This window comes from Aquarana catesbeiana, linkage group LG06 (assembly GCF_042186555.1).
Source record: "Aquarana catesbeiana isolate 2022-GZ linkage group LG06, ASM4218655v1, whole genome shotgun sequence".
Taxonomy (NCBI): domain Eukaryota; kingdom Metazoa; phylum Chordata; class Amphibia; order Anura; family Ranidae; genus Aquarana; species Aquarana catesbeiana.
The window spans coordinates 52,365,800-52,378,759 of record NC_133329.1 but is presented as its reverse complement, the minus strand read 5'-3'; the positions used below and the strand labels follow the sequence as shown (position 1 = coordinate 52,378,759).

Genomic DNA, 12,960 nt, shown 5'->3' with positions numbered 1-12,960 from the left:
GAAAGCCATACAGGGAGATTGGTGCCTGTGACTACCCTTACCGCTGCACCGATCATCCATGACTGTCAACCAGGGACGGACTAACTATGGGTGCAGTGTGGGTCAAAGCACAGGGGTCCCCCTTCCCCCTCAGGGGCTATGTTCAGTGAACATCCTGCACCCATAGATTAAATACCACTGAGCTCAACATGCACTGATAATTCCCAACTGTTCCCCTGTGTCCTCCTCTGGCCCTCCTGTGGTCTTCTGTGTCCTCCTCTGGCCCCCCTATGTCCTCCTTCACCCCCCCTATGTCCTCCTCCAGCCCCCCCCTCTCGCCCCCGCAGCGCTTCCGGCCTCTCTCCTTTGCTCTCTCGCCGGCTGCTGTGAGGAACTGTCAGGATTAAAAGCAGAGGAAGGGGCCGGTAAATTTGTCATTTACTGGCCCCTTCCTTTGGATTACATCACTGGAGTAGGAGCATGGATTTATTGGATTACATTGCTGGAATCTCGTTTTTATTTTTTTATTTTTAATAAAGGATTTGTCCCAAGCCATCTGCTGTGTTTTTTTAACATTTTGACACTTTCTTTTTGTGAAATGGTAGTTGTACAATGTACCCCTTACCAATTCACATGGGGGGGAAGGATCTTGGGGCTCGGATAAGGATCTGGTGTGGATTTTTGGGGGAACCCCACACCATTTTTTTTTAAATTTTGACACGGAGTTCCCCTTAAAATCCATACCAGACCTGAAGGGTCTGGTATGGATTTTTGGGGGGAACCCCACGGCATTTTTTTTTAAATTTTGGCATGGAGTTCCCCTTAATATCTATACCAGACCTGAGGGGCCTGGTAATGAAATTTTGGGGGACCCCCACACATTTTTTTTTTATTTTTCAATAACTTTCAATGACTTTTATGTGTATTGTCGGGACCGACAATTCCCTAATAGCCGGCACTAGCCCTAGCACTTTTAAATGACTTTGTTTTCCTTTAGAAATGTCATTTTGCTCTCGGACTGTTATAAACATAGGAAATATGTGCTACTTTACAGGCATACTATAGACACCCCCCAGGTATGAAATTTGAAGGAATATTTACTTTTATTGTTTCACTTTAAGCATTATTTAAATCACTGCTCCCGAAAAAACAGCCATTTTTAAAACTTTTTTTGCATTGATACATGTCCCCTAGGGCAGGACCCAGGTCCCCAAACACTTTTTATGACAATAACTTGCATATTAACCTTTAAAATTAGCACTTTAGATTTCTCCCATGGAATTTTAAAGGATGTTTCGCAGCTTTTGGAATTTGCTGCGAACACCCCAAATTGTTCGCTGTTCGGCGAACGGGCGAACAGCCAATGTTCGAGTCGAACTCATGTTTGACTCGAACAGATAGCCCATCACTAGTCAGGGGTCTGTTTAGATCCATGATATCTCAACAAAGCCACCCCAACAGGACTAATAAAAAAAAGCATTGTGAAAAAAATCAATTGTAAAAAATGATTTTAGAATAATTGTAAAGAAAAATCAAATAAAAATAAACTACTACACTGTCCACTGCCCTACCAACATTGTCCACCAGAAACACTGTGATAAAGATGATTCAAAAAAATAAATAAACTGCCATACACTCCACACTCCTCTCCTACACATACACCCATGGCCAAAAGTTTTGAGAATGACACAAATATTAATTTTCACAAAGTCTGCTGCTTCAGTGTTTTTAGATATTTTTGTCAGATGTTAATATGGTATACTGAAGTATAATTACAAGCATTTCATAAGTGTCAAAGGCTTTTATTGACAATTACATGAAATATGCAAAGAGTCAATATTTGCAGTTTTGACCCTTCTTTTTCAAGACTTCTGCAATTCACCCTGGCATGCTGTCCATCAACTTCTGGGCCACATCCTGGCTGATGGCAGACCATTCTTGCATAATCAATACTTGGAGTTTGTTAGAATTTGTGGGTTTTTTTGTTCTCCATCCTCTTGAGTAGGGATGAGCCGATTCGGTTCGCACCAGAACTTGCGAACGGATCGAAAGTTCGTGCAAACTTTAGAACCCCTTTAAAGTCTGTGGGACTCGAACGTTCAAAATCAAAAGTGCTAATTTTAAAGGCTTATATACAAGTTATTGTCCTAAAAAGGGTTTGGGGACCCGAGTCCTGCCCCAGGGGACATGTATCAATGCAAAATAAAGTTTTAAAAACAACCTTTTTTTCAAGATCAGTGATTTTAATGATGCTTAAAGTGAAAAAAAGTGAAATATTCCTTTAAATATTGTACCTGGGGGGTGTCTATAGCATGCCTATAAAGCGGTGCATGTTTCCCGTGCTTAGAACAGTCCCTGCACAAAATGTCATTTTTAAAGGAATAAAAGTCATTTAAAACTGCTTGCGGCTTTAATGTAATGTCGGGTTTTTCCCATATTAACTCTTACAGGAGAGAATTTCCCTTCCTAGGGGTAGATTTCATCTCACTTCCTGTTGTCTCCTTCCGTTTGCAAGTAGGAGTCGTAAGTTGGATGTTTAAAAGTAGGGGCCTGCCCTATATACTCTGCAGAAATTGGGGCCTTAGGTGTTGGTGCTGGTGCCACAACACTGTAAGCCCTCACAGTTACTCTTTGTGGGTGCAGGAACGGGCCGTGCTATGAAATATTAGATCAAGAATTGTAATTACATGCCATTGTTGAACAGTGGTAGAAAAATTGGGCCTTTGGTGGTGGTGGTGCTGGTGCCACAACACTGTAAGTCCTCACAGTTACTCTTGGTGGGCGCTGGAACGGGCCCTGCTGTGAAATAATATATCAAGAATTGTAATTACATGCACCTGTTGAACAGGGGCAGAAAAATTGGGCCTTTGGTGGTGGTGGTGGTGTTGCCACAACACTGTAAGCCCTCACAGTTACTCTTGGTGGGTGCAGGAATGGGCCCTGCTGTGAAATATTAGATCAAGAATTGTAATTACAGGTCCCTGTTGACCAGGGGCAGAAAAATTGGGCCTTAGGCACTGGTGCCACAACACTGCAACCCGTCACAGATGCTATAGTTGGAGCGCAGGAAGGAGCCCTGCTGCAAAGTATTGCATGAAAAATTGTAATTATACGCCCCTGTTAAACAGGGGCTGAAAATTTGGGCCTTGAGCACTGGTGCTGGTGCCACAACACTGCAACCCCTCACAGATACTCTAGTTGGAGCGCAGGAATGAGCCCTGCAACAAAGTATTGCATCAAAAATTGTAATTACACGCTCCTGTTAAACAGGGGCAGAAAATTTGGGCCTTCGCCACTGCTGCCACAACACTGCAATCCCTCACAGATACTCTAGTTGGAGCGCAGGAATGAGCCCTGCTGCAAAGTATTGCATCAAAAATTGTAATTACACGCCCCTGTTAAACAGGGGCAGAAAAATTGGGCCTTGGCCACTGGTGGCGGTGCCCAGAACCAAAAATGTTCTTACAAGCTTTCAGCATGAAAATTGAGGAGGAAGAGGATTGTCACTCAGCATAACAGGATAGTCACTCAGCATCAGCATAGGCAGTCTTGAAGGCATCTCACATAAAAAAAAAATCAATCAGTTACATCAGCATCAGGTGCTTGGTAGCTGGTGATCCAAGACTGATTCATTTTTATGGAGGTCAGCCGATCGACCGATTCGGTGGACAGGCGCACCCTGTGATCGGTTACAAAGCCTCCAGCAGCACTGAATGTGCATTCCGAAAGGACGCTGGATTCAGGACAGGCCAGTAGCTCAATTGCATACTGTGCAAGCTCTGACCAGTGATCCATCCTTAAGACCCAGTAACCCAGAGGATTTTCAGTGGGAAAGGTGTCCAAGTCTCATCTTGCCCCTAGGTAATCCTGCACCATGTGAATCAGATGCTGGCGATGGTTGCTGGAACCGATCAGACCTTGGGGCTGCGGACTAAAAATTGTCTATACGCATGGGTCAGATAGACACCTTCTCCACCGCTCCTTCTGTGACTGACCGAAGCCTCAGCCACATGTTGTCCAGGAGGACCAGGAAATTGTAACCTCCCAGGCTCTGTAAACGCATTGCACAAACCTTTCTGCAAGGCCTCCCGAAGATGTTTCATCCTCTGCTCCCTCTGCGATGGCTCCCCTTGATACCACGAATACGAGGATCCTTCCATAGGCTTTGCAGGATCAGGGAGGCCATGCAGCGCAGGTTTGCTGAGGCATTCGGTCCAGAGACCTCTGGGTCACTAAGGACAGCATGATCCGCAGCCACCTCCTCCCAGCCATGTACAAGTCCATGGGTTTCTTGGGACTGTAAATGATCCCTTGAAGACGGCTGCTGATGCTGAGTGCCAGGCTCCACCTCCATGCTGACACAATCCTCCCCCTCCTCCTTCTCGTCCTCTTCATGTGTGATTGGCGGGCACGCAGGAACACTGTCTGGATAAAGGGAGCCTTGAAAGGTAAGGAAGTCCTCTTCATCCCTCTGTTCTGCCTCAAGTGCCCTATCCATTATTCCACGCAGCGTGTGCTCCAACAGGTGTACAAAAGGAACAGTGTCACTGATGCATGCACTGTCACTGCTCACCATCCTCGTGGCCTCCTCAAATGGTGACAGGACAGTGCATGCATCCCTGATCATAGCCCTCTGGCGTGGGGAAAAAACAAACAAGCTCCCTGACCCTGTCCTGGTGCCATAGTCGCACAGGTACTCATTGATGGCCCTCTGCTGCATGTGCAGCCGCTGCAGCATGGCCAATGTTCAGTTCCACCTGGTGGACATGTCACAGATTAGGCGGTTCTTGGGCAGGTTAAATTAAATTTTGGAGGTCAACCAGCCGAGCACTGGCATTATATGACCTGCAGAAATGCACACAGACTTTCCTGGCCTGCCTCAGGACATCCTGTAAACTCGAGTACCTGCCCAAGAACCGCTGCACCACCAAGTTAAGGGCGTGAGCCAAACAGGGCACATGGGTCAGTTGTCCCTGTTGGAGGGCGGAGAGGAGGTTGGTGCCATTGTCGCAAACCACCATACCTGGCTTAAGCTGGCGTGGCGTCAACCACCTCTGAACCTGCCCCTGCAGAGCTGACAGAATATCTGCCCCAGTGTGGCTCCTGTCCCCCAAGCGCACCAGCTCAAGCACCACATGGCATCTTTTTGCCTGCGTGCTTGCGTAGCCCCTTGAACACCTATGGAGCACCGCTGGTTCCGAGGACAAATCAGCACAGGAAGAGGCCATGGAGGAAGAAGAAGGGAAGGGGGTGCAGGAGAGAGGTGTGGCAGAATCACCGCTAGTAGAATTTTGGAGGCATGGTGGCGGAACAACCTCCAACACTACTGCACTCTGTCCTGCATCCTTCCCAGCTGCCAGAAGAGTCACCCAGTGCGCGGTGAAAGATAGGTAATGTCCCTGTCCATGCCTGCTGGACCATGAGTCAGCGGTAATATGCACCTTATCGCTGACCGCCCTGTCCAGCGGGGCCAAGACATTGCCTTCCACATGTCGGTAGAGAGCCGGAATCCGGAAAAAGGTCCACACCAAAGAACTTTTGAAAAACGCAAGACAGCAGCGCCCTGCACATGTGGAGCTCTGCGGTGTGATGCAGTTGGTGTGCTGCCCTTCAGCTAGCCCCTGGAGGGCATCCTGCCTCGTTGGAGATGTGCCTCCTCCTCCTCTCTCTTATCAGGCACCCACATGGAGTCATTGACCTCATCATCCCCTCCCTCCTCATCACTGGAGCAAAGCTGGCAGTATGCTGCAGCTGGGGAAACATGACTGCCAGATTGCTGTCCTTCTTGGGCACCCTCTCTCTCTGGGCTCACGTTACTACCTTCCTCTAGCTGGGTACCATCATCGGAGCCTTCAAAATGCTGGGCATCCTCCTGAAGCATGTACCCAACACTGTGGTCAAACAGTTCGGTGGACTCTTAAGGAGGACATGGTGGGGCTAGGGAAGGAGTGACTGATGCCATTGAGCCGAGGGAAGAGGCCACGTTGGCAGCTGCTTTGCCAGACAAAGTACCCTGAGCCTGGGTGAGAGAGGATGAGGAGGATGAGGACGGCTTGGTCATCCAGTCTACCAAGTCTTCTGCATGTTGCGGCTCAACACGGCCATCTGCCGAAAAAAAGGACGAGCATGTCCCACGGCCACGTGCTGATGAGGATGCACCGTCTCCACGACCAGCACTGTTGCCTCTAGACACAGAGCCTGCTTGCTCTCATTTATTGGCTTGTGACTGTCTGCCTCTCCTTGTTGGCCTTCCAGACATACTAATGGCCTGCAGTGAGATGTAGCTGCACAAAGCTGGGATGTGTATATATATATATACTGATTCTGCAGCTAGCAGAATCAACTGCCTGCCTGTAGTATTATGGAGAACACCAGCAATTGTCTTCAGGTAGCTTTAGGTGCACACTGTGCAGAGGACACAGTACACTAACTGTAAATACTGCAGCTGCCTGCCTGTGGTATTAATAGGATCAGAACAACAGCAATTGTCTTCAGGTAGCTTTAGGTGCACACTGTGCAGAGGACACAGTGCACTAACTGTAAATACTGCAGCTGCCTGCCTGTGGTACTAATAGGATCAGAAGAACACCACCAATTTCCTTCAGGTAGCTTTAGGTGCACACTGTGCAGGGGACACAGTACACTAACTGTAAATACTGCAGCTGCCTGTGGTATTAATAGGATCAGAACAACAGCAATTGTCTTCAGGTAGCTTTAGGTGCACACTGTGCAGAGGACACGGTACACTAACTGTAAATACTGCAGCTGCCTGCCTGTGGTATTAATAGGATCAGAACAACAGCAATTGTCTTCAGGTAGATTCAGGTGCACACTGTGAAGAGGATGCACTACACTAACTGTAAATACTGCAGCTGCCTGGCTGTGGTACTAATAGGATCAGAAGAACACCACCAATTTTCTTCAGGTAGCTTTAGGACACAGTACACTAACTGTAAATACTGCAGCTGCCTGCCTGTGGTATTAATAGGATCAGAACAACAGAAATTGTCTTCAGGTAGCTTCAGGTGCACACTGTGAAGAGGATGCACTACACTAACTTTAAATACTGCAGCTGCCTGCCTGTGGTACTAATAGGTTCAGAAGAACACCACCAATTTTCTTCAGGTAGCTTTAGGTGCACACTGTGCAGAGGACACAATGCACTAACTGTAAATACTGCAGCTGCCTGTGGTATTAATAGAATCAGAACAACAGCAATTGTCTTCAGGTAGCTTTAGGTGCACACTGTGCAGAGGACACGGTACGCTAACTGTAAATACTGCAGCTGCCTGCCTGTGGTATTAATAGGATCAGAACAACAGCAATTGTCTTCAGGTAGCTTCAGGTGCACACTGTGAAGAGGACGCACTACACTAACTGTAAATACTGCAGCTGCCTGCCTGTGGTACTAATAGGATCAGAAGAACACCTCCAATTTTCTTCAGGTAGCTTTAGGACACAGTACACTAACTGTAAATACTGCAGCTGCCTGCCTGTGGTATTAATAGGATCAGAACAACAGCAATTGTCTTCAGGTAGCTTCAGGTGCACACTGTGAAGAGGACGCACTACACTAACTGTAAATACTGCAGCTGCCTGCCTGTGGTACTAATAGGTTCAGAAGAACACCACCAATTTTCTTCAGGTAGCTTAAGGGGCACACTGTGCAAAGGACACAGTACACTAACTGTAAATACTGCAGCTGCCTGCCTGTGGTATTAATAGGATCAGAACAACAGCAATTGTCTTCAGGTAGCTTCAGGTGCACACTGTGAAGAGGACGCACTACACTAACTTTAAATACTGCAGCTGCCTGCCTGTGGTACTAATAGGATCAGAAGAACACCTCCAATTTTCTTCAGGTAGCTTTAGGACACAGTACACTAACTGTAAATACTGCAGCTGCCTGCCTGTGGTATTAATAGGATCAGAACAATAGCAATTGTCTTCAGGTAGCTTCAGGTGCACACTGTGAAGAGGACGCACTACACTAACTGTAAATACTGCAGCTGCCTGCCTGTGGTACTAATAGGTTCAGAAGAACACCACCAATTTTCTTCAGGTAGCTTTAGGTGCACACTGTGCAAAGGACACAGTACACTAACTGTAAATACTGCAGCTGCCTGCCTGTGGTATTAATAGGATCAGAACAACAGCAATTGTCTTCAGGTAGCTTCAGGTGCACACTGTGAAGAGGACGCACTACACTAACTTTAAATACTGCAGCTGCCTGCCTGTGGTACTAATAGGTTCAGAAGAACACCACCAATTTTCTTCAGGTAGCTTTGGGTGCACACTGTGCAGAGGACACAATGCACTAACTGTAAATACTGCAGCTGCCTGTCTGTGATATTAATAGGATCAGAACAACAGCAATTGTCTTCAGGTAGCTTTAGGTGCACACTGTGCAGAGGACACACTACATTAACTGTAAATAATGCAGCTGCCTGCCTGTGGTACTAATAGGATCAGAACAGCAATTGTCTTTAGGTAGCTTTAGGTGCACACTGCACAGAGGACACACTACACTAACTGTAAATACTGTAGCTGCCTGCCTGTGGTACTAATAGGATCAGAAGAACACCAGCAATTTTCTTCAGGTAGCTGTAAATAGTGTAAAAACACCTGCCTGCCTGTCAGTTGGAAGAGAATAACAGGAACGGATCTAGCTAAACTGAATACAGTGTATATATAATATATATATATATATAACACCTAGGATGCATATATATACACAATACACTGTAAGTGCAGCTAACTGACAGCTGCCTACTCTATCTAACTTAAATCAAATGACACTGTCTCTCTGTCTATCTCTCCGCCGCCGCAACACACTACCCAAGCCGCCACGTAGGCGGTCTTATATAGTGTGGGGCGTGTACTAAACCACCCTGGCTTTGGCCAATTACGGCTCTCTGTACAGATGGCACTGTGATTGGCCAAGCATGCGGGTCATAGTGCATGCTTGGCCAATCATCAGCCAGCAATGCACTGTGATGCCGCAATGAATTATGGGCCGTGACGCGCCACTCGAATTTGGCGCGAATGGCCCATAACGTTCGCAATTCAATGAACGGTCGAACAGGCGGTGTTCGTGTCAAACATGGGTTCGACTCAAAGTCAATCCCTACTCTTGAGGATTGACTAGAAGTTCTCAAAGGGATTAGGGTCTGGGGATCCATTGACCAAAATTTTAATGTTTGTTGTCCAAGCCACTTAGTTATCACTTTTGCCTTATGGCAAGCTGCTCCATCATGCTGGAAAAGGCATTGTTCATCACCAAACTGTGCTTGGATGGTTGAGAAAAGTTGCTCTTGGAGGATGTTTTTGTGCCATTCTTTATTCATGGCTGTGTTCTTAGGAAAAATTGTGAGTGAGCCCACTCCCTTGGCTGAGAAGCAACCCTACACATGAATGGTTGGTTTCAGGATGCTTTACTGTTGGCATGACACAGGACTAATGGTCGCACTCACCTTTTCTTCTCCAGACAAGGTTTTTCCCAGATGCCCCAATATAATCGGAAAAGGAATTCATCAAAGAAAATTACTTTACCCCAGTCCTCAACAATCCAATCTCTGTACCTTTTGCAGAATATCAGTCTGTCCCTGATGTGTATTCCTGAAGAGAAGTGGCTTCTTTGCTGCCCTTCTTGACACCAGGCCATCCTCCAAAAGTCTTCTCCTCACTGTGCATGTCGATGTACTCATACCTGCCTGCTGCCATTCCTGAGCAAGCTCTGCACTGGTGGTGCCCCGATCCCACAGCTGAATCAACTGTAGGAGACGGTCCTGGTGCTTGCTGGATTTTCATAGGCACCCTGAAGCCTTCTTCACAAATGCAGTGGGATTAAAGTGATTGTAAAGTCTTGTTTTTTTGGGGTTTTTTTGTTTCTTTTTAAATAACCAGCATGTTATACTTACCTGCCTTGTGCAGTGGTTTTGCACAGGGCATCCCAGATCCACCTCTTCTTGGGTCCCTCTTTGGTGCTCCTAGCCCCTTCCTCCTGCTGAGTGCCCCCACAGCAAGCAGCTTGCTATGGGGGCACCCGACCTGAGTTGCAGCTCTGTGTGTCCATTCAGACATGAAGCTGTCATTCGGCCCCGCCCCCTCTCTCTCCTGGCTAACTGACTTTGATTAACAGCCATGGGACCCGGACAGCTGAGGGACTCGTGGACATCACTGGACAGAGATGGGGCTCAGGTAAGTATTAGGGGGGCTGAGAGCGGCTGCTACACAGAGAAGGCATTTTATCTTAATGCATAGAATGCATTAAGATAAAAAACCTTCTGCCTTTACAACTCCTTTAAGTTCATTTTCATGGCAAAGAGGGACTTTACAATTAATTGCAATTCATCTGATCACTCTTCATAACATTCTGGAGTATATGCAAATTGCCATCATAAAAACTGAGGCAGCAGACTTTATGAAAATTAATATTTGTGTCATTCTCAAAACTTTTGGCCAGGTCTGTACTACCCACCGCTGTATACTCCGCACTCCTCTGCTGCACATAATACCCACCACCGTACACTTCGCACTGTATATTCCCTATTTAACATTACCACATTCTGCACCATGTAAGTCATCTCATACTCTATTTACCCAACCCCTTTAAGCCACGCCCAATATTTAGTACAATTTAAACAACACCCACTTTTCACCGCAACGCGTTACGGTTGCCCCATTTCTTTCTTTATCAGTGCCTAGGGCCCACTTTTGATCCTGCACGCTGACCCACTGATTTCATGATACATTCCTAGTTGGGCTAAACATATTTTTGCATACTGGTAGGGATACTAGTCTACAATAATTAGCCCTCATTGTCTAATTTTTCTTAGAAATTAGGGATATGTTTCTGTTTTTATACTGTGTGAAAAGAATTGTTGCTATATTTTTTTTTACTAACTGCTTTTTGTATAGTATGTATTGTTAACAACGCATTTAAGTACAGTACCAAGCATGCTATAGGGATTAGCCCTAATGGTTTATTTTTCTAAATGAATTAAGGATATGTTATTATTTGTAACAGGCATATGGAGCAGATGGAAGTTGAAGATAGCATCAGGAGTGCAAAGTTTTGTGCCTCGATTCTTTTTACAGGAACCTTCAAGCTTAGAGCCAGGTATATGGAATTTTTTACCACAAATTCAGTTTACAGTTAATTATATTTGCACTTTACTGTTGTATCGCTATGTGAAGTTTATGCAAGCCTTCTTCCGGTGTGTGGGTTCCTACATGACAAAGGGACATATCATATTTAACCACTTCAGCCCTGTCCCCCCTTCCTGACCAGGCCATTTTTTGCAATGTGTTACTTTAACTAACAACTGCGCGGTCATGCGACGCTGTACCCAAATAAAATGTATGTCCTTTTTTTCCCACAAATACAGCTTTCTTTTGGTGGTATTTGATCACCTCTGCCGTTTTGGTTTTTTTGCGCTATAAGCTACAATTTTGAGAAAAAAACAATATTTTTTTACGTTATGCTATAAAACACATCCAAAAATTTAAAAATTCTAATTTCTTCATCAGTTTAGGCCAATTATTATTCTGCTATATATTTTTGGTAAAAAAATCACAATAAGTGTATATTGATTGGTTTGCGTTAGCATCTACAAACTATGGGATATTTTTATGGAAGTTTTATTTATTTATTTTTACTAGTAATGGAGGTGATCAGTGATTTTTAATGGGACTGCGACATTGCGGTGTACAAATCGGACACTTAGCTGACACTTTTTTGGGGACCAGTGACACTAATACAGTGATCAGTGCTAAAAAAAAGCACTGTTACTGTACTAATGACACTGGCAGGGAAGAGGATAACACTAGGGGCGATCAAAGGGTTAAGTGTGTCCCTAGGGAGTGCTTTCTAACTGTGTGGGGGATGGTCTGACTGCGCAAAGAAAGAGATCCGTGTTCCTGCTCAGCAGAAACACAAGATCTCTCTTTATCACTCTGACAGAACAGCGATCTGCCTTATTTACATGGCAGATCGCCGCTCTGCCTCTTCCTGGAATGATCGCGGGTGGCCAGCAGACATTGGGTCCGCTGGACTCGCTGATTGGCTTCCCCTCTGTCCAGTCAGTGCACGATCATGCCTCCGGTGTCGCACGCACGCCCCCCAGAGCTACTGCACAAAACAGCGTACGACGTTTCACGCAGCCGGGCGGCCTTGCCACAGTAAATGTGCAGAAGGTGGTCTGGAACTGGTTAAAAGGGGGAGTATTTGAAGGTGCAGTTAGGTAATTTGCCACTAGATGGCTCTGTTGCCAATATAGAATGGTAAAGGGGAAAGTTATAAGCAGCTCCCATTTTAGAGGAAGTCCCTCCTCTGATGATGTCAGGGTTGTGCTAAGTGCCTATATAAAGGTCAGCTGTGAGAGGGGCCCCAGAGATGGGGCATGGGAGCTAAATATCCCAGAGAAATTTGGATGTAGTTGGCTACTGTCAAGGGCCCTTAGTGGGTCTGAAGTCCCAGACGAGGTGATACAGCTGTAGACAGGGTTGGCACTACCTATAGGCAAGGTAGACGCCAGCCTATAACGCACATCAGTCAGGGGAGGGGTCCCGCCATCAAGGGGGGACAGCCCATACACCTTTAAGGGCCCCGGGCCAGAGGCAGCAGCATAAAGCACTTTTTGGCAGCCAGCCGCTGGCCTGCTTAAAGAGAACAAACCGCGTGCTGCAAAAGAATAGCACTGATGTGCACACAAGCCACGGAAGCTGGCTGGCAGTCTGATTTCTTCCCTAGCTCTCCCCCTGCAGCTCATCATCAGTACAAAAAATACACAAAAAATAAAAAAAAGCAGGTGTGCTGATTAACAGTTTACTGTAGCCCTCCAGCTGGCTATTGGTGATAATTAGACAAGTCAAAGGGTGCTGCTGCTCTCTATGGATCCTCTGGGTGGCAGGAACACATCTAGACAAAACACACATGGTACAGGCTAATCTCATAGGGGCACCCGGGGTGTGGGGCCA

The 12,960-nt window shown here is 46.2% G+C and overlaps 2 protein-coding genes across 9 annotated transcripts in view; both read left to right on the top strand.

Annotated features, from left to right (window-relative positions):
* Positions 1–12,960, top strand: part of LOC141148404 (eukaryotic translation initiation factor 3 subunit C-like) — a gene marked incomplete in the record, with an annotated part of 532,271 nt that overhangs the window by 145,321 nt on the left and 373,990 nt on the right.
* The window catches only part of LOC141148401 (interferon-induced very large GTPase 1-like), a 175,577-nt gene that overhangs the window by 51,103 nt on the left and 111,514 nt on the right, over positions 1–12,960 (top strand). For all 8 annotated transcript variants that reach the window (XM_073635875.1, XM_073635873.1, XM_073635872.1 and 5 more), the window contains one exon: positions 11,009–11,101. In XM_073635875.1, the coding sequence (XP_073491976.1) occupies positions 11,009–11,101 (93 nt within the window). The remainder of the gene's footprint in view (positions 1–11,008; positions 11,102–12,960) is intronic.